Raw genomic sequence first — 22,184 nt, forward strand, 5'->3', positions numbered from 1 at the left:
ATTATTTTTACAAACATTGGACTTTACAGTTTCACAGATGACAGGTCCATGTTTCATCTAGCAAAGTACTTCAAAATCCAGATGCTGAAAAAATGAGCCTAAAATTATGCATTCAGTCAGTATAAGCTATTTATAGACATTCTTCAAATGCATTTGAAAAAAAAAAAAGAAAACAAATCCGCAAAGGTCACAAATCAAAGCATTATTGGAGATGACTTATATCCTTCCAAGGTACTTTCTTGCTGAGGATGTGGCACATTTCTATTTTTGTAATGCATTAACATTTTTTATTGATAAAGTAAGATTCAAGCTGGCAGTGGAGGTGCTGGTCTTTCTGATCTGTGGATTTGAGCAGGTTTTGCAGTGCAGGTCAGCACTTAATGGAAGTCACTTCTTTCTTAAATACCTTGTGTTTATACAGCTGTTCTGTTGTTTTTGTTTTTTTTGTTTTTGTTTTTGTTTTTCCTCCTGCTTTCCAACATCAGAAAGTGCCACGAGTAAAAAGAGAAATTAAAAAAAAATAGTATTTTGTGCCAAAGACATACAAAAGGAGTAAAAAAAAAATTTAGTAACAGAGTGGAGGACTAGTCTGAGGAACTTCAGAGAGTGTTTAGTTTTGTTCTGTGGTCAGATGATCATTTCCACTGGAAGCTGGCTGTATTTACTAATATTCTGAAGAAGGATCACCACAAGTATTTACACTTTGCCTTAAGAATTCTTTAGGGGGAAAATGGTGTTGCCAGTCGTGTTGGTCGGTGTTAATGTTGGTGGAGCTTCGAAACAACAGAAAAACCCTGCAGGGGCATTGTGAAGGACCTTCCATTCTTCTGTCCCATTTATCCTTTCATGGAGGACTTTTCCTCCCCCCTGGTACCCCACAAACCATCCCCATCCTTCTGCCAGTCCAGACCTGCCTGGAGAAGGGAATTAGGAGCCACAAATGCCTTTGGGAACAAAGCTGTGCTGGAGGACACCTCAGCCCAGCGTTGTTTCACCTTCAGTGAGTGTCCTGAGCTGTGCCAGGTTAATTTTGGGAATGTTTCCTCCTATGGGATGACTTTTCACACTCCTGGAGCACCTTAGGTCCAGCTGAATTTCTTTTGGTTTAGGTTGTGATTGGAGCATTCAGGGAAACTGCATCAGTTTGTGGTGGAAATCTTGGAAAGGTGTGGGTTGGAAAGAGGCCTTAAAGATCAGCCTGTTCCAGCCCCCTGCCACGGGCAGGGATATTTTTTATAGACCTGATTTCTCCAAGCCCCTGGCCTTGAACACTTCCAGAAATGGGCTTTTCTTGGGATAGAGTCCAAGGTGTTGACTGGAGCTGCCTCCTTGGTGACTCCCCCAGGACGAGCTCTGCTCTTTGCAGCCCCTGGACCAACAAAAGTGATTCCACAAGCACGGGGGAAAAAATAAAATAAAATAAAAATAATTAAAAAATATATATTTCAATTAAAACAGTGATTTTCCTCATTAGAATGAGAAGCATCCCCAGAAACCAGGGAGGAGAAAAAGGAGGACGACTTTCCAGGGCAGATTACAGAAACATTTGTTGCATCCCCAAAAGTGAGTTGCTTGCATGCAACAGATTCGGTGCCAGTACATTCTGTTCCTGAACAACATATACGTTTCTTGAATATGACAACTGAAGAAATTTATTGAAAGCAGAGAAAACGTTAACTGTTTTTTCTTTTCTTGCTCGTGCATTTCTAAACTGTCATTATACTTCAGATCTCCCTGAAATGAATTGAAGATTGTCCAGTTTTTAGATATTGTTTTTCATTGTAACAATTCGAGACCCTTCTGGGTTTGACAGAACTGTTGGATAATCTGCAGTAAATAATGTACAGGTCTAATGTACTCAGCAATTACTGAAAGTGCCTGGTGTATGTAATTTCTGATTATGCAGATTTCATCAAGTAGTTACACTTGAAAAAGCTGTGAGGTGTTCACACAGTCATTCATGACTTTTTATAATTACTACTGTTTGCTAATTAAGCCTGTGCCATCAATTTGTGCTCCACGCTTAAATGTGGTTGAAAATATGAATTGCAGTGTGTGCTGCAGAAGTCGTCCTGATTCTGTACTCCCATTTTCCACGGGATTATTAGAAACAGATCTGCTGTGAACAAAATCAAAACTAGAGGCCGAGGTATCTGACAGCTACAGAGCCCCTGGAGGATCTAATCCAACCTTCTGTACATCAGCTGTGATTCCGGTTCATGGAGGAACCTTCCTAGTCTGGAGAATTCAGGGATCAGAAGTGAGTGCGGAATGCCTGCACTGGCCAATCCAGCAATCTTTCTTTAAAAAATGGCCTTAAAGTCCAAGGAGCACAAGTCAAGGAAGGTTGAAGGAGCTGATAACACCCACCCTGGGATGGTGATAAGTGACCCCACCTGCAGAGCTGCCCCAGCCCCGGAATTCCCAGCCCAGGGAGGACGTGGAGCTGCTGCAGAGAGCCCAGAGGAGGCTCCAGGATGAGCAGAGGGCTGGAGCAGCTCTGCTGGGAGGAAAGGCTGCCACAGCTGGGATTGTTCAGCCTGGACAGGAGAAGCTTTGGGCTGAGCTCAGGGTGGCCTTGCAGGGCCTGAAGGAGCCCCAGGAAACCTGGAGAGTGACAATTCCCAAGGGCTGCAGGGACAGGACACAGGGAATGGCTTCAGCCCAAGAAATGACAAGTTCAGGTGGGATGCTGGGAAAAAATCTTTCCCTGGGAGGGTGGGGAGGGGCTGGGCTGGAATTCCCAGATTTGCTGTGGCTGCCCCTGGATCCCTGGCAGTGCCCAAGGCCAGGTTGGACACTGGGACAGTGGAAGGTGTTTCTGCCCATGGCAGGGGCTGGAACTGGATAATTTTTCAGATTCCTTCCAACCCAAATCACTCTTTGATTCCATGAGTCTATATGTAATTTGTTATTATTGAATTGGATCTTGTTGTTTCACTTCCTAAAACATTTTTATTTGCTTTTATCTTTGAAAAGGAGCTATGAGTTGTCCTTAACTCATGGTAATTAGTCATTGATTATTTTGCAGTTTTTGTATCTTTCCTCAGATGTAATTTTAAGTGCAGCACCAGTTAAAATGTTTGAAACATCCTTGGGCTTTAACCAGTGGAATCAATATAAATTAGAAACTACTCTTTGTCACTAAATCTCTCTCCTGATGTCATCCTGCTTTTCCACAATGGGATATTTTTCTTTGGAAAGGCGTATTTCTGTAGAGGACTCAGGTCCATAATTACAACCTGCAGTCAGGAATAACGTGGTGCTTACTCCGTGGTCTTTATGGCTGACTGAAGGTGCACACCTTCAGCTAAGCTGGGACTTGAGCTCAGTTGGAATAATTAAACACAGAAATCTGCCAGGGCAGCTTTAACATTCGAGAGAAAGGTGGAAAATCTGACTGGATCTCAGAACTTTGCTGGTGACCTCTGTGGTTTTGCACTTGGAAAGGCACAAAACCTTGAATACCTGCCTTCAGTCTCCCCTTGGCATCCCACGTGTGTGTCCAAGTATCCTGCAACAGGATAAGCATCAGGGAGTAATCAGTACCAATCACCCCTGCCTGGTATTAAGGCACACAGACAAAAATCTCGAGCTGTGGAAAGTGGTTGGTGCAGTTAAATGTGTCAGACGTGACTCAAAAGTCTCCTTCCTTTCCGAAGATATTACTTCATTCATGTTAAACCACATTTGTAAGTGGCCTGGGCTGAGGAGATAGTGTTTGGGGAATTCCAAAGTCTTTTATATGCAGTTGGAAGTTTCAGGAATGGCTGCTCTGCATTCCACATTGATATATAATCCTCATTATGGCTTTGAATAAGAACATGGTAATTCGCCAGAAAAATAAATAAAACAAGTTATTGGTCAGAGGCGTACTATATAGGGAGTACTAATAAAACCAAATATTTTTGGCTGTAGTTTAAAGTTCCTACTGTAAATGAGCTAATTTAGGGCTGTGTCCTCCCCTGAGATCATGGGCTGGAACGTGAGATAAGCAGTAGCTACACAGACACTTTTGGGTGGTAGCACAGAAATTTTCCTCCTGCATCCTTCAAACGGGAGGAGAGGGAATTCCTGTAGGAGAACTGACCCTTCCAAGAAAAATGTGCTCAGGAGAAAATCCATGTTGAGTGTCGATGAGCTCCAGGAGGGTCAGACACAGACACAGATGGCAGAGACATGTTCTCAGAGTGCTGCACCCTTTTGTCCCCACAGACTTTAGGGACATGGAGTACTGTTAGTCCAGAGCCAGCTAAACCCTGGCCATCTGTGCTTCTCAAGCAGGTGGTGACAGTGGCTTGTCCCTTGTTGGAATTCCTGGCTGTTTCCTGCTCCAAGGTCAGGGAGAATAAAACTCAGGAGACGTTGTTTTTGAAGTCTCACTCTCAAGTTTATTATCTTTATCTCCTACAAGCTCATGAGATGTGAATTCTTTCCAACGATTCGAGAAAGTGAGTTAAAATGATGTCTGTTTAAGGCTGTTTAAGTCCCAATTATCCAGTAAATATCCCAATTATTAAGTCCCACTTATTTATGCTTCTAATCCAGTTGTGATCACCTGAAACCCACAGTATGAATCTCTTCCACCCAATTACAGAAAACCACCCAGATTCATGAAGAAGGTGCAAAAAAAAGACAACTAATCCACACCCAAAGTTCATTATCTTGGCTCCCATATATCACCATACACTAAAATCCCAAATGTAAATTTTTCACCCTGTGAGATCACACAATGCTATCCAAATTACATCCCCATGATTCCACTGCTATCACTCATTTTTGGAAGCCTGCTTTAAGGCCTCAGGTCAAATGCAGTGCTTCCCCGGAGTTTTGTGCCTGTCAGCACAGGGAGTCCAAAACTCTCAGCATCCAGAGTTCCCACAGTCCCTTGGTGGGACTTGCTTGGGGTGATATTCCAGTTGTGGTGTCATGGTCAGAATGAACCCATGGCTGCTTCAACAAGAGCAGGGTTTACCTGCTGCCCTGAGCTCAGACTGCTCCCTCCTGCCTTGTCCTGAGGTCTCCAGGGCCACCAGGATTTGCTGCATTCCAGGAATCCCATCAGGAAGGCTTTTTCAGGCTGGGTTGGGGGGAGTTTCCCTTATTTCCAGAAAAAAAATATTAAAAAAAAATTTAGGAAAAAAAAAAAAAAAAAAGAGATTTAGCACCTCTCCTGTGAAGACACACTGAGAAAGTTGGGGCTGTTCAGCCTGGTGAAGAGAAGACCTTAGAGCACCTTCCAGTGCCTAAAGGAGCTCCAAGGGAGGGACTTTTCACAAGGGCATTGGACAGGACACAGGGAATGGCTTCCCACTGCCAGAGGGCAGGCTTAGATGGGATGTCAGGAAAAAAATTCCTGCCTGGGAGGGTGGGCAGGCCTTGGAATAGAATTCCCAGATCTGCTGTGGCTGCCCCTGGATCCCTGGCAGTGCCCAAGGCCAGGTTGGACACTGGGGCTTGGAGCAGCCTGGGACAGTGGGAGGTGTCCCTGCCATTGCAGGGGGTGGAACTGGGTTATCTTTAGGGTCCTCTTCAACCCAAACCATTCTGTGGGTCCATGATTAACTCCTGGAGGTGTTTACTGAAAGTGAAAAATCTGGCAAGTTGTTGTGCTGCCAGAATTGAGACCAGCCCCATCGATCCCCACTCAGATTTTATTTCTTCCACTGATTTTTTCTAACAAATAACGCCATATAATAATAATTTTTAAAAAATCCCTCATCCCAATTATCAAGAGGTGTCATTTGAAAATTGTAAGTGAGGTCTACCTCTATTTAAATTGCTCTTAAAGAAGTAAGCACATCAGACAGTGCAGCCAGTGGGTTCTGTCCTGCAGGGTCAGGGTGAGTGCAAGAAGTTATCACTGAGAATGGAAAGTTGAAGAAACCTCCTGGCTTGGCACATCTTTCTGTATTTTGGTTTTCTTGTCCTTTAGTGTTGTTTTATTTGTGGTATTCACCTGCAATCTTACCCTTACAGCAAATACTGACTGCATGTGAACAGTCTTGGCAGCAGCATTTCTAGAGGGTGCAGATCTTTCTTCAGTGTTTTATTGTTGAGGCTGTTAAAACACTGAGAGGTTACAGCGAAAGAAAAAATTAAAAAAAAAAAAAAAAAAAAAACAAACAAAAAAAAAAAACCAAATACTGAAGTGGTTATACCCAACCACAAGTTAAACATCAAGGCTTTGAGCTCATGTCATGCAGCTCTGCTGTATCACAGCTCCCTGCCAGTAGAAGAGCTGTGGTGTTTCACACTTACCTGCTTTACAGATGTGAATTATAAACATTTCTGTGGCTTCCCTTCACTGGACACTGCTGGAGTTTGCACTTTGAGCCAAATTCCCCAGAAATCCATGCCTGCAGGCACAGAGGGGCATCCCTTTGGCTCCTTGGCAAACCCCAGGTGCCAGCAGGAGCTGCAGCACCTTCTTCTAAACCTGGAAATATTAGAGAAGGGAAGGCATAAACCTACAGCACCACGCTGAGCAGGGAAGTTATTTTGTTTGCTTAGCAGTTCCCACATTGCAGGCTTGTGAGGATCTTCTGCTCCTCAGCTTTGCCCACATCAGCGAAGGCAGGGTGGGTGATTTTCTGGGCTGGTTCAAACAGTTTGTTTCAGTGGATGAGGATTTCACCTCTTACTGCTGTTAAAGGGCTTCATTTAAAAGAATTATTAACAGTGCAGTGGTTTCAGTAAAGCCCTGTGGTATGAATAAAGCAGCAGCACAGGGGAATAACTGCACTCTGATTTTTCTCTCAGTGTGTCCTTGGATGTGCAGGCTGCTTCTCAAGTGCAGCAAGTCTAAATTTGGCTTAAATTTGCTACGTGAGGGCTCCCATCAAATCTGGAATTATTTTAGGTGTCCAGAAAGGCTGAAAATAACTGTAGAAGATTTATTTACCTAAGAAGTGCAGCTTTGACCTGCAACAGGAAGCTTATTCTGTTTCTGCACGTCACTGGGAGCAGGTTTATAGTGCTCTGCATTTCAAATATCCCAGCTTTTCTCTCTGGTACACACTGTTTGACCAGTGCTGGTGGGAGCCAGGCACAGAAAAAGAGATTTCCTGGCAAAACAATCCAGCAAGGGACATCTCAAAAATTTTCCAACAGCTGAAAAACATCAATTTTTTAAAAAAAAAAAATATGTGACCAGTCCAGTTGCATGACAGTGTGAGAGGATCTGAAAGTCCTGCTGGCACTGACTTGGGATGTTCTGCATAGCTGCTCAGGGATTCACCTCCTGTGAGTAATGACAAACATCCCGAGTCCTGCTGGTAGAAATTTGGTGTGATGCCAGTGTGTGGTTATTCATCTCACAGAGCATGCAGCCCTGTGTGTGTGCCAGTCCCAGGTGCCTGTCACAGGAAAAGGGGCTCTCCTCAGACCCTCTGTGCTTGATTATTCTGTCAGTGCCATTCAGAGCTGTTCTCCTGTCTGATGTTCACATCAGAGATGTGAATCAGCAGAGCTCCCAGGCAGCCTGTGCCTGGATCACCATTTAATACTGTCCTTGTGATGCCTGGAGAGGCTGGCTTAGAACAGAGGCTAAGCAGAGTTAAGGATTAAAGTAGGTATTTATTGAAAGGCTTTTTTAAACCTTGGGCAGCACAAGAGCCTGGCCAGGGCTGCACCCAAAATGGACCTGAGATGGTCACAAGATGGACAACCATCACAAGTTTTCCCATTTCTAAAAGTTTTGGTCTATTTATATATTGGAGTTAATTGTCCAGTTACAGCTTCAGGTTATGAAGTTCCATCCTCCCAGATTGCTCTCTTCAGTTTGCTGCTGTTTATGTTTTTGGGCCTGAGGCTGTAAGGGTTGTCCTTGGTTCTCAAGCTGGAAAATGATTATTTTTCTAACTACCCTGTGAAGAGAACTTACTGACACTTAATATGAAGTTCAGAGTTACACACTAAGGCAGCACAGTACCTGAAAAACACGAAAGCTAAAACTTAAGGCATCATTTGCTGTGGGTGCAGCAGGAATCAGGCCCAGAGGTTCTGGCACCTCGTTTGCTGTTGATTAAACAGCCCTTCATCAGCCAGAACTGGCCAGAACTGTGGCTGTAATTCTGAATATTATTCCCTGTGCAGACAAATACTTTAAGCCTGGGGAAAAAAAAAAAAAAAAAAAAAAAAAAAAAAAAAAAAAAAAAAAAAAAAAGAAGAAGAAGGTAAAAAGAGGTTCAGGGGGGTCTCTACAAGTCCCTGCCAGGAGGGGACAGCCGGGGGGGTCGGGCTCTGCTCCCAGGGCACAGGGACAGGAGCAGAGGGAACGGCCTCAGGCTGGCCCAGGGGAGGCTCAGCTCGGCCAGCAGCAGGAATTTCCCCATGGAAAGGGTGCTCAGGCCTTGGCACTGCCCAGGGAGCTTTGGAGTGCCCATCCCTGGAGGTGTCCCCTGGAGGTGGCACTCAGAGCTCTGGGCTGGGGACAAGGTGGGGATGGGGGTCACAGCTGGGACTCAGTGGCTTTGCAGGGCTTTTCCAACCTCAGGGATCCTGTTATTTGTGATTTGGGCCACGTTGATTCCTGGCCAAGAGCAGCAGAGGCTGTGTTTGTGTTTGCTGCAGCCCTGCTCTGCTCCACGTGGGTGTTGTGTTGTGGAGTTTGGTCCTGGAGCCCTTTTCTCTCAGCCCTGCTCAAATTGCCCCCTCATTCCTTATGGCAGCACTTGGTGCAGGGTTTAGAACACATCAAGAGGAACCTGCTGGGGTTTTTAGGTGAGCACAGCATACCAAATGCACCAAAATTCCTGTCTGCGAGGTGAGAAAATGCACCAGAGAGGTTTGTGTTCTGCCCACATATAAAGGGCTCAGCCTCAGTGATTTGGCAATGTGTGTGCCCATTAAAAAGTCTGATCCTCTTGGTGCATCTGTAGAAAAGAAAGAACAATGCAATCACATCTGGTGAGCTCTGGATCTGTACACGAATCCCCAAGCCTTGGATGTATTTATATAACTCCCCAAATGTGTGCGCAGAAACACAAAAGGTTCCAGAGTTTATCAGTCTCCTGTGTGGGGTAGCACTGGCACACCCAGCTCTGGCTGGTTTTGTACAATAACTTGCTTCTTTCTTGATATTTTGATCTGTCCTGAGCATCAGAGGGGAATTCACATCTCCTGTCTCAAGTATTGCTACTTCTCACTGGTGCCATCCTTCTGTGTGACACTTTGGGTGATACAGAGGATGGAAACCAGTCCCAAAAACCTGTGCTGCTAAAGCTGCATTAGAAAATGCTAGTCTTGTCTCAGGATGCCAGGAGGAGTAAGAAAACTTGCTCTGTGGCTACAAACCTCTTCTGTGGAATCACAGAATCACAGAATGGTGTGGGTTGGAAGGGATCATTTCATTCCACCCCCTGCCATGTGCAGGGACAACTTCTACTGCCCCAGGCTGCTCATTCTTTTCCAGGATAACCCAAAATCAGGAAGGCTTTTAAGCAAGTGTTTAATTTTCAGTTTATGTTGTAATAGCCTTATTTCAGTTTCCTGGAAAGTCTCCCTAAACGAGGCTTTAGTGTCAGTTTTGTCTCTTGCTTTAGAGTCCTGCTAATTTAGGGGGTGCAGGACAAACCCTACACAGACTGTCAGGCACAGACATGACCAGCATGAAATTTGGGGTGGGGGTGGAGGGAGGGTCTGGCAATAGATACCATCTGCTTCAGCAAGTTAGTACCAAATGTCTGGAAGCTTCCAATTCCAGCCCATAAAGGTGGAGCTGAAATAATGAAAATTGTGTTTCTGTTTGGAACGAGCAAGGAAAACTGTGATAATGTGGGTTTTTTTAGATTTCCAGAGGTGAAAAGATAAAAATCGTGTATTTTGCAGACAAGGACTTGTCCCACTTTAGAGTAGCAAGATTGGAATATCCAGGTGAGAAAGAAGAATACACTGCCAAAGGTTGGGTTTAAAGCAGAATTCCCTCTTTTAAGTTCATAACAGTACAAGGGAAAAGTCAAATGTCCAGAACAGTTGAATACTCATTTTCCAATTCATATTGGACAACATTTGCTTATCTTTGATCCCCATTCCTTGTGGTGCAGGGTTGGTTTGTGAATGTTCTCTGTTGTCTTCTCTTCCACAAAGGATCCATTTTGGGGGGCAAAAGATGAGAAATGAGTGGTCTGGAGTAGCTCAAAAAACTTCTCTTTAACCCTGAGAGCTTCAAGGCTGAGCTCTGAGAGAAAGATCTGGTTTGAGTGACACAGAGGATTTTTGGGATGGATGGAGTTCCCACCTCTGAGCTCAACACATATATCCTAAGCTTAGGTGTTGTTGGAAGTCGAACAAAGGCTTGAGAGAGACCAAAATAAATCTGGATGTGGCACAAATCCTCTTTCCTGGGTGGGCTTCTTTAACTGGGGGCGAGGTGCAGTTGTAGCATCACAGTGCTGGGAGTAAGAAAACACTGAGAACATGACCTAACACTGGATTCAAAACACTTTTCTGTCCAGTTTATGTGAAACGTGGCCGTTTCCAGATCCTGTGTGTGATGTTTCGAAGGCTTAAAATATGAATCCCATAAATCCAACGAGGATGAGGCAGGCATGGATTTTACTGGGGAAGGGAGGGGGGGAATTAAAAGCACATCAGTGCTGCTGCTGAAATTTTGCTTTTCCTGAGAAAGCATCTCCTGCTTTTGAAGTCCTGTGGAAAGAAAAATCTTCATTTAATTTTACACCATGACGTCAGTGTCCCATTTGATCATCCACAGATAGCTGGGAAATGTGGGAAAAGTGGCTTGTTTAGGGATTTCTTTATTAGGTCTTCAAATGAGCTACTTTATTTTCATGGATTTGAAAGGGGAAAGTTGGGTGTTGTAAGCAGTGAAGGAGAAGTTTGCAAAGACCTAATTGGCGATACCTTTAATTGCACTGTTTAGTGCAGTTTATGCAAATTAGACTTGAATAGTTCATAGATGATTCCCTCACATCACTGTCTTTGGGGCAAGCTGCAGCTCAGTGTTAGCCAGGCAATATTTCTCCTAAATCAATAGGTAAATTTTAATTTGCAGTTTAATTTTCAAGTTAGTGTAAATATGAGAGGAGATAATGAAATTAAAAAAAAAAGCTGATGCTGGAGAAAATGACTGTTTCCATGATAGTGCCTTGCTGCTTTAAAAGTTGAGTTCAAGATCATGGGCAGAAGGAAACTTCTTTTGTGAAAAATGATAATTTCCAGTCTTTAAGGGAGAACACAGAAAAAGACAAGATTATTTTAAATGATGTTCATGTTCCCACATTTTCCCGCATTTTCTAATTTCCTTATTTATTTATCCCAATTTATGAGCAGTTATTTGGTGCTTAAGTTAACTGAGTAGTCCTCCACATTATTTACATTAAATACTGTTGTTATTTTAGAGAGCTTTAATGGTTTTCCACCCCCTACACGTGCAGACAAATGCACCCCACCTGCCCCAGCCCCTCTGCACTCGATTACTGGACATGGATAAGGGATTCCAGAACATCCCTGCTCTGAAGTCCTGTTAATTGAGGGTCTGGACCAGATTTGCAGCTCTTGTAAATGGGCACAGCTTCAGTGAAATGGTCTTTTTTTTTTATATATCAGCTGCAGATCTGTCCCAGTCCTGCTGTGTGTTTCTAAATTGGGAAGAATGGCTTGTGGAAATCTCTGATATCTTGGGTGAATAATGGGGCTGGGCAGTGCAGAGCAAGTCCCAAGTTCTTATTTTGGGAAAACTGTACATTGCAAAAAAAGACCATTTTTCCGTGAAAATTCCAGGGCTGAGTGTTTTTCTCCTGCATGAAATAAATCCCCAACAGACCCTGTGGAAGGAGAAGTGTCTTGAGTCTCAAGGAGGCCTGGGGAAGGAAAGATGCTTATCAGTCTATAAAAAGAGATTTCTATTGAAAAATAAACATTTAAAGCATTATGACATGACTCTTGTTTCTCTGGTTGTGCAGCTGCCTTGGGATCTGAGCTCCTGGTAAACACGTTGGCCTGTTAAAGGACATGATTCAGACTGTCCCCGATCCAGCAGCTCACATCAAGGTTAGTTTCCTGTTTATTGTGGGTCCTCAGATGTTTGGAGAGTCATAAAATTAAAGAATATGGACACAAAACACGGCTTTTTTGCATGTTTATAAATTGTGCTACTGCCCAACGTGAGCTTTTTTATTCCTCAGCATTTAACATGCTGTTGTCTGAGTCAGCCCCTGCAGCTTTTGTTGCTGACACCTGTGTGATCTGCTCTGAAGCACGTGGATGTTTTAAAGATAACTTTTTCTAAAAATAACCCTCCTTGATCATCCTGTCATATTTGGTGTGTTTGATAAAATGGACCTCCTTGAAAAATACTGGATTTCTGTGTCCCTGATTCTGCTCCAAGACACTCAGGGGCAAATATTAAATTTGACTGCAGAAGGAAAATGAGCATAATGCAAAAATTGAGATCCGAACAAGCATCCCTTACATATATTCAATACAATGTTTAAAACTCTTTAAAACCAGTATTTGTTTGCTGTGCTTCAGGAGGAAGTGTTTGCTTTTACTGCATTATGATGATTATTATTATTATTATAATTATTATTATTGTTGTTACTATTATTGCTGTGGTTTTGTTATCCTTCTTTATGGAAGACTTGGAAGCTGTGAGACCTGGCAGATGTAGCTGTTGCAGAGAATAAGCAATTTTGGGGTATTGCACACGAATTTCATCAGGAACTGGAGGGACAGGAGAAATAGTAATGGGTTCAGGCTGAAAGAGGGGAAATTTGGGTTGGATATAAGGAAGAAATTCCTGCCTGGGAGAGTGGTGAGGGCCTGGCACAGGGTGCCCAGAGCAGCTGTGGCTACCCCTGGATCCCTGGCAGTGCCCAAGGCCAGGTTGGACACTGGGTTTGGAGCAGCCTGGGACAGTGGGAGGTGTCCCTGCCCATGGATCTGGCTGATTTTTAATGCCCCTTCCAACCCAAACTATTCCATGATAAAAATTCTGTTAGAAAACAAAATCGCCTCTTTTGCAGCAAATGCGTCTGCTTTTGTTTTCGTTTTTGTTTTTGTTTTTAATTTGAACAAAATTTATGAGAATTCCAACAGATAGATGATCTCAGCAAGGAGAGACAGAAATCTTGGTTTCAAGGCCTTTGGTGTGTAAATGTGCTTATTTCATCACAGTCTTCCAGCCACTCTTGACCTGTTGTTGTTTTCCTTAAATGCCAGTTTTGATCATGTTTTGTACACTATAAACCCACTCAGGCCATGTCTGAATGACTGTTTAGCTAATGCAATGGAAGGATCTCAGCCCCAAACTGATGATGAAGTATAAAAACCGTGTTTTGCCATCTTTTGCAAGGTGGAGAGAGACTTTTCACAAAGGATGGAGTCACAGGACAAAGGAAAATGGCCTTAAGCTGGAGGGGGACAGGGTTAGATGGGATTTTGGGCAGGAATTGTGCTTTGAGAGGGTGGGGAGGGACTGGGATGGAATTCCCAGATTTGCTGTGGCTGCCCCTGGATCCCTGGCAGTGCCCAAGGCCAGTTTGGACACTGGGGCTTGGAGCAGCCTGGGACAGTGGGAGGTGTCCCTGCCATGGCTGGGGTGACACTGGATGACTTTGAAGGACTCTTTCATTCTCCCTGACAGCCTTTCTGTCTGTTTTTCTTTGAAGTCACATTTTCTGCAACTTGTTCCATGGAGTTTCTCCTCAGCTGTCTGCCATCTACCAGTCAGCAGCTCTCTCTAGTAAAAGCTCCACTTTACAACTTATTTTTAACTGAACCGTAGAGTAAAAATGAAATATTATTTTAAACAACTCCCTTTTTTCTGTAAAACTCAGTGAATGAAAGAATCTCTCTCTCTCTGTCCCTCTCTGTGTTGTTTTTGGGTCATGTTTAGGTACTGGGATGAGTTGCAGTAGTGGGAGAGCTCGTTCTTTCCCCGTCTCCACATTTTCCAAACCCAACACTTCCAGAGCCTTCTGGTCCTCAGTTGTTTTTATGGACAGAGCAGAAAAACAAATCCTCCTCCTCTCAAAAAAATTGACTTTTTGCCTCAACGTGGGTTACAACCAGTAAGATTTGAAAACACTGAGGAGGATTTAGGACCTCCTCATGCTGTCTAAAAGCCCACAGCAGCAGAAATAACATAAAGAATAACTCAGTTTCGTGCTTTCTGCCAAAACTGGTGCCTGAAGAAGGTTTTTGTAACCACAGGAGTTGGTGGGAGAGGGCAAGGCTGGGTATGAAAGTATCTTATTACAGCCAGAGAGCTGCATAAAAATCTCTCTAATGGTGTGTTCAAGGGGGTTGTAGGAGCCTGCTCTCAGCAGAGCATCACCCCAAAGTTGCTGTTTTATTGAGAAAGGGTGTGAGGAAGGCAATTACTTTAATGCTGTGTTTGGGGTAGGAAAGCTGGCCAACTCCACTTCAAATCCTTCTGATTCCTGTTCATGTCATTAGGGCCTGCTGTGGTCTAAACACATTCTTTGGAAAACAGCCATGGATGCTCGGGTCATTTTGGCTTTAAAAGTGGACATAGCTGCATTCTTAAAAATAAGCCAGGATGAAGTGCAGGGGGTGTGGGAAAGCCTCTTTGGTGTGGGGGGCTTTTCTGTCTGCACTGATCACAGAAAAGTGCCCCTCAGCAGGAGAATGACATGGAAACAAGTCCAGAGGAGGCCACAAAGTTGATAAGAGAGACTGGAGCATCTTCCCTATGGAAACAGGATGGGAGGGTTGGGATTTTTGAGCCTGGGGAAGAGAAGGTTTTGGGGAGCCTTCCCAGCACCTTCCAGTTTCTGAAGGGGCTACAGAGAACCCAGAGAGGGACAATTCATCAGGAACTGGAGTGACAGGACAAGGGGAAGGGCTTCAAACTGAGCCAGAGGAAATTTAAATTAAGGTATTGGGAAGAAATTCCTCCTTGTAAGGGTGGGCAGGCCCTGGGATAGAATTCCCAGATTTGCTGTGGCTGCCCCTGGATCCCTGGCAGTGCCCAAGGCCAGGTTGGATACTGGGGTTGGAGCAGCCTGGGACAGTGGGAGGTGTCCCTGCCCATGGCAGGGGGTGACACTGGATGAGCTTTAAGGTCTTTCCCAACCCATTCCATGATTTTTTTGATTCTATGATCTCTCGTTGCTCTTATGATGCAGAAGAGACAAACTGGGTTCATTACAATCATCCTTGATAAGGTTTTGTTTAATTAACTGTATTCTGTCACATGGTGGTGTTTCTTTATATCCTTCAACAAGCAGACACAGCCATATCCATGCACTTTTAGAGCTGGAGCTTTGAAAATTTACCTTCTGGGAAGTGTCTGGATTATTAAGCTTTAGAAGATTTCAAGATTTTTCTGCCTGAACATGTGCAGAAAAAGAATGCAAAATCTATAAGAATATGGCAAGATGAATACTCAGAGATGTATTTTTTTTTCAGAAATGGGGATTTCATGTGCATGGTGTGAGTTTTGTGTGGACTGTTTTGAAATCAGCCTTTGCTGGTACCAGAAGGAAAATGTAACAAATCTCAGTGTTCTTGTGCTCCATCCCTGGATGGGATAAGAGCTGGATTCTTACCCAGAATTACCCATCCTGCACCCAGGCAGATCCTGCCCAATTTTGGGAATGTTTGGAGAGCCTCAAAGTGTGTGTCCTTCTTCTGTTTGGGCAGCTTCATTCCAGAGATCCTAAAGATTGAGCTTTACATTTTTCAGCTTGAATGAAGCATCTGACGTTGATCTGGTGACCCTGTGGCTCCCTAATGTGTAATTTCTCACCTGAGCCATGACCTTGTGTTTTGTCCCAGCACAAAGGAAAGAAATATTCGATGTGGACAAGAAAAAGGAGGGATGTTTTCAGATTTTCACTTCCAGGCCAGCAAAATACAGGGAATTCCGACCCTGATCTTTGAGCAGCTTCACACATTGAGTGCCTGTAAGAGAACTGAAATAAATAAGCCTCCTCACATCGATAAATTTTTGGCTTTGTATAGGCAAGACTGTCCTTTACACATGCTTTAATGTGATTTTTTTGGTTGTTCTGTTAAATTCCAGTTCTTACAACCATAGTCAGAGAAAAACTCCAAAATGCTGCCTGGGATTTGCGTATTTTGTTTATAGGGATTTATGCTTTGTAAATACTGACCCTTAAATAAACCTTGTCTTTTTTAAAGGGTTAAATTCTGGTTGCAAAAAAAAAAAGGATGAAATGTTTGTTTGACTTTAGTTAGCCTGTGCCATCACTGTGAGGGGATTTTGTGGAACCAATTCTCAAAAAAACCAAGTTGCTGCTGTTCCTTTGGGCTTCACTGGGCAAGGAGAATCCATGGCATGGTGTAGGTAAAAAATAATTACTGTATTTATCAGTAGTGGTGTCTGTCCTGGGATAATGAGTGTGATTTTCATTGAATCAAGGCTGGTGGAAGATTTGATCTGTTCACATTTAGTTGGTCTGATTTTTCTGTTCGTTGGTGGTGATTTTGAGGTGTGGGATGGCTGAAGGGGTGGGGGAATGGCAGCAGCTCCTGGGTGGCACTCCCTGGTTTTTCATTGCAGAAGGAGAAGAATGGGAAGGATTTACACCCCCAGACAGTTTAATCAAAGAGGACATTCTTGATAAAAAATTCTCCAGGGGCATCAAACATCTCAAGCCAAGCTCGACTGGTCTCTGTCTCTAAAACCTCATTTGTTCTGTGGATGTGACTGAGGTTGTTGCCTCTGTCAGTTCTGGGTTATCAAATCTGGAAGCTGTTCCTGATACTACAATGAATGAAAAACTGGTTTCTTAGAAGAAATAAAATAATTCTTCCCTAGCAGTTTCTGAAAACCACTCCTGCATTTAGCATTTCTCTGCCTGGGTTGTGATGGCAAATCCACAATTTCCAGGCACAGCATCCCATATTGTCACTGGAAGAATCATGAAGCCTGACCTCAGAACTCCTTTGCTGGACAAAGAATAAGTTTGGTTTCAAATTGTGGCAGTGTAGAGATGATGCTGGATGTACCTAAGCTGTTGTGTTATGGTTAAATCAGATTTTTTTCCTTTTTTTCTTTTTTTTTTTTTTTTTTTTTTTTTAGGTGGTATTATTTGCTAAGGAGTATATTCTGGGTCTGATATAATCTGTTATTTTTCCTGGAATTGTAGAGTCTCTAAATAGGATCCAAAACTTTGTTATGCTGGGAGTTTTGTATGCATAATACAGTCTCTGCCTGATCAGGCAGGGGGACAAGAAGGGAAGGACAATAGAATAATTTATTATTATTATCCTCTGGGATAAATAGGATAAAGCCAGGCTTTTACCCCCACCTCTTTTTGGGATCTTGCCTGAGCCAGAAGCCTGCTCCTTGTGGATTCTCTGCATGGCTAAAGCACTTCTTTCATTGCTCATGGAGTGATATTTGGGCAGCTCAGCTGGGAGTGAGAGCATGGGAATCCAAGCCAAGGATACAGAGAGCTCTGCCCAAAGCCCCACAGAAGTAAACTGAGACCACTGCAGCCTGGGTGAGGAGGTGATCCTTGTGCAGCATGGAGTTCTGCTGAATCACAGCCTGCCACCAGGTGATAACATCCTCCTGTCCCTGCCAGAAAATAGGGAAGGACTGCTCCTGAAAGCAGCTGGCTTATGAGCCAACCCTCCTCCGGGTGTGAATCAGTGATGACCCCGTGGGCAAAAGTCCTGCAGTGGCCTCTGCCTGGGAGAAGGTGCCTTTAGCCCCAGAGCAGGGAGGTGAACAAGCTCCTGCATGTTACCTGGGCTGCAAACTGGTGCCTGGCAGCTGCTCAGGAGCTTCATGATGGATGTGGAAAGTTTTTAGTATCAGCAGCCCCCAAAGCTGAACATTTGTAGCTCCATCCGCTTTTCTTACCTCTCTCCCTGTGGATTTCATTCATTATTCTGATAAAATTTCAAAAGCTCTTCCCCTGTTTTAGTACTGACAGGGTAAAAACCACAGTTTGACTTTCACTGTTCTTCTTACTAATTGGGCTGGATTACAGCCCCTAAATCTTGTTTGAATGATCACCACAGCTTACTCTGTGTGCTCAGAAAATAAAGTTTACCATGGGTGAGTTTATAAACAGAGTTTAATGTGGATGTGGGTGGCACTCCTCCCCTCTCTTGCTCATCCAGAGCTCCCACACTGCCAGGGTTCAGATTTGCTGTTGCATTTCCCTCCTGTGTCAGCACACATCAGTTACCTGTAATAATGCCAGAATCACTACTGGATTTGAACTCTAGAATCCCCTCCCAGGCAGAATTTGTGATTCACTTCTCAGCAGCCTGAAGTTCTGGATGGTAACCAAATGATTGCCATGGAGTTCCAGTGAGTAAATTCTTCCTGCTTTTTATTTTTTTTTTTTTTTGCTCTTGAACTCTACCTCTTCTGTCTGCCTGAGCAAATACCTCCTTGCTAAAAGAAAAGAGAGATAATGGCTTCTGTGTGCTATAATTGATGAACTTTCAGCAATTCAGAGCAAATCCAAGGTTGCTGCCAACAACCAGATGGAAAACAGTGTTAATGACATGTTCAAAGAAGAGTATGTTATTTTGATAGGGGATGGTCTAGAGACTTTAATCTCTATTGTTATAGGGACTAATGGCATGGATAATTCCTTAAGTGGGGCCATTTTTAAACAAAAATTATCTTCTTCATAAGCAGGAAAGAGCAAACTAAAGAGCACCAAATGCATTTCCAGAGCTCTGGCTGATAGATGTGCTTTACACGAACCCTTTGTTGCATGGAGTCAGCTGTGTTTAAATCTCATTTCTGCAGTCTGCCAGACGGTTAAAAGTCTGGACATTCCCACTGGTGATGGGTAGAAATCAGAAAATGGATGGTTTGGGGAACCAGAGCCAGGGTGGGAAGCTGAGGGTGGGGAGAAGCTACGAGAAGAAGTTGAGAAAGACAGACAAGACAAACTGGAACGGGAACAAAACCGGTTATACTTCGGGGGACACTGAGAAAGAAGATTCATCCTGTTCCTATTGCTCTGCTCCAGAGCCTGGAGTGGGACTGACAGCTCCCAAATCTCAGCCTGTAAAGGTCTCTCAAGCTCACTGCCAAAATATTTGTCCCCTCTTCCTTAGGTCCTGCCCACCCTGGCATGTGGGGTCAGCAAATCCACGAGCCCGAGTGTCCAGTGCTGTTTTATTACAGCCTCCAAGGCTGTAATTTTTGTGTGTGTCTTAATTGAGGTGCAGGAAAGTCTGGCTCTGGAGCAGCCTTGGGACTCTCTAAGGGTCTGTGTCCTTCTTCCTTAAGGACTGTGTCCTTCTTCCTTGAGAACTGGTCACAGAAACCACCTGCCCTGGAGTATCCTCACACAGATCTGCAGAACAAATGCTGAAGATGTGTGGAGATTATCTCTGAGAAACTCAGAGGTTACTGTTTAATACACACTGGATTTTGTATTTTGCCTTCATCTGGCCACAAATATCCCAAGCAATGGGTCGTTTTCCACCTTTCTTGAGGGATGATTTCCAATGACTCATTGTGAAGCATTTCCTCATATTCAGCTACTCTGTGTGGATTCAAACTCCTTAATTTCACACTGGCTTTTCTCCTCCTCACCTTCTTAAAGAGGGATATTTGTAGGGAGGGCTGAGGGGAGGTTGCCAAGCACCCACAGGCATTAGTTCTGCTCAGGGTTCATTTTGGGTGGTGGGGGTCAGGCACTCTAATCTCTGCATCAAGCCCTGCTTTCAGCTGTCCTGGTTTTTTGGTCACAAATGTGGTCATAAACAATTGCTTTGTTACGTTTCTGGTGATGCCTTATAGGGCTGAAAGGCATTTTCCAGGAGCTGCTGCTCCAGCAGCCCAGACAGGGATAAATGATTCTCTTGGACTTGGTGATGTGCTTCATCTGTTCAAAAATGAATCTTTCCTCTCTCTCACTCTCCTTGCTCCTTCTCTCTCTCTTCCCTCCCTTTTTAGAAAATCTCATATTTCGACTTGTTCTAAGCCCTGTCCTCTTTAAATCTGAATTTTTACTTCGTTATTTCCTATCCATCTTCTATCTCCTCAAGACCCTTTTGGATTATTTCACCAATCCTGTTCGTGTCCCAAAGTTGACTTTGGGGTGCAGTATCTTTGGCTGATGTGTTGCTTTATCCCCTTCTTTAGATTGTTAATACAGACATTACCTCATAAATAGTTATGGGCATTTGATTAGATACCTTTCACCAACTTGCTATTTTATCATTTGCCATAAGTCTTTTCCTGTTGTTCTGTAGGATATTTTTTTTCTGACTCCCAGTGTTCTTTCCAAAGACAATTCAAATTCTCGTTGTGAGAAATCTTCTTTGGCTCAAGTCAGTAGGGAATATTTGGATATTTCCATACATGCTTAATTAGAAAGAGAAACTGATTTTGTGCAATATGTGTTTTCCTGGTGCAATTTTATTTATCAAAAAGTGTATCTTGTCCTCATTTAGAAGAGCAGAAAGGGACACTGCTGTGCCCCTAAAATCCCATGTCTGTGTGGCCAGTGAGTTCTGTTCCCAAGAGGCTCTACAGTTTCTTCACTACCACGTCCCACTCAGAAATTCAGCTTTTTGCTGCCCAATAACCTGTAAAACCCAAATGCTGCCCTCCAGATTTACAGCATGTTTAAATTCAACTAATATGGATGGCTTTTTACTGGGAGATATAAAATCCCAGATGTTTTGGGTTGGAAAGGACCTTAAAAACCATGGGCCAGGGACACCTTGCCAATGTCCAACCTGGCCTTGGGCACTGCCAGGGATCCAGGGGCAGCCACAGCAAATTGGGAATTCTATTCCAGGGCCTGCCCACCCTCCCAGGCAGGAATTTCTTCCTAATTACCCATCTAACCCTACTCTCCTGCATCTCTAAGCCTTTGCTTCTATTGCTTCTGTTTTGGGGGTTTTTTTTTGTGACGTGGAAGGGATCAATTTCTTCTGCTGCTGAGGCTTAAAAGAGTGTTTGGCATGTGTGTTGTATATTCCATATCATCTGTGATTGCCTTGGATCAAAGAGATAAACTTGCTGGCAGTCATTATCACCTCCTTGAACAGCAGTAAATGTTTGGTGGGACACTGTAACCTGCAATTGCAAATTCAAATTACACTGGGAAGGAGGGAGGTAAATCTGAGGTGTGCTGTGATCCTTCCAGGGTGGCTGACACAGGTTTCTGTCCTAAGTCACTCGGTCACACAGAAAGGTTTTCCAAGATCCCAGAAACTTGGCGTGTCCAGGCTGTGAATAATATGGGAAAAATCCTGGCACAGGTAGCCCAGAGAAGTTGTGGCTGCCCAATTCCTGGAAATATTCAAGGCCAGGCTGGACACCGGGGCTTGGAGCAGCCTGGGATAGTGGAATGTGTCCCTGCCCATGGCAGGGGTGGTTGGAACTAGATAATCTTCAAGGTCCCTTCCTTCCCAAACCATTCAATTACTTTAAGCATTATTTTGATTCCCTTTTTAAAGAAAAGGGGAGGGTTTTTTTTAGGAAGGGGTAATTTTCCTTGGGTAGCACCTCTGTCTTTCCACTCTTTCCACAGGGGCTTGGTGAAGTTACATTCAGCACAGAGGGACTTGTGTTTAGCTCTTTGGTGGGTGGACTGCTCAGCGTGGAGAGGAGCCCTCAGTGTCCCTGGGTGTCCCTGTGTGTCCCCATGTCTGTCCCTGTGTGTCCCCATGTCTGTCCCTGTCTGTCCCTGTGTGTCCCCATGTCTGTCCCTGTGTGTCTCTGTGTGTCCCCATGTCTGTCCCTGTGCATCCCCATGTCTGTCCCTGTGTCCCCATGTCTGTCCCCATGTCTGTCCCTGTGTGTCCCCATGTCTGTCCCTGTGTCCCATGTCTGTCCCTGTGTCCCCATGTCTGTCCCTGTGTGCAGGGAGGGCAGAGCAGCCCCAGGCTCTGCTCCAGGCCCAGCGATGGCCCCAGAGCCCCGGGCAGGGACTGAGCCCAGCAATTCCCCTGCACAGGAGCACAACTTGTGCCCTGGGCAGTGCCCAGCCCTGAGCAGAGCCCAGAGAGGCTGGGGAGTCTCTCCCTGGGATATTCCAGAGTCCCCTGGACACAGCCCTGTGCCCTGTGCCCTGGGATGGCCCTGCTGGAGCAGGGAGGTGACACCAGTGACCCACTCTGGTCCCTTCCAGCCTGACCCATCCTGTGTGACACAGCTGGCACACATCCAGCTCTGGGACAGCAGAGCTTCCCTGCCCAGCAGTTGGACTAAAAGGCCGTCAAAATGAACTCAG

At 44.3% G+C, this 22,184-nt stretch overlaps 1 protein-coding gene across 3 annotated transcripts in view; it reads left to right on the forward strand.

Annotated features, from left to right (window-relative positions):
* Nucleotides 1-22,184, forward strand: part of ERG (ETS transcription factor ERG) — a 142,559-nt gene that overhangs the window by 26,369 nt on the left and 94,006 nt on the right. For 2 of the 3 annotated variants that reach the window (XM_066314173.1, XM_066314176.1), the window contains exon 2: nt 11,928-12,015. In XM_066314173.1, the coding sequence (XP_066170270.1) occupies nt 11,977-12,015 (39 nt within the window). In that variant the 5' untranslated portion in view covers nt 11,928-11,976. Of the gene's footprint in view, nt 1-11,927; nt 12,016-22,184 lie in introns of those variants that run through there. The other variant, XM_066314177.1, reaches the window with a different exon arrangement.

The sequence above is a fragment of the Sylvia atricapilla genome, chromosome 2, assembly GCF_009819655.1.
Source record: "Sylvia atricapilla isolate bSylAtr1 chromosome 2, bSylAtr1.pri, whole genome shotgun sequence".
NCBI lineage: Eukaryota > Metazoa > Chordata > Aves > Passeriformes > Sylviidae > Sylvia > Sylvia atricapilla.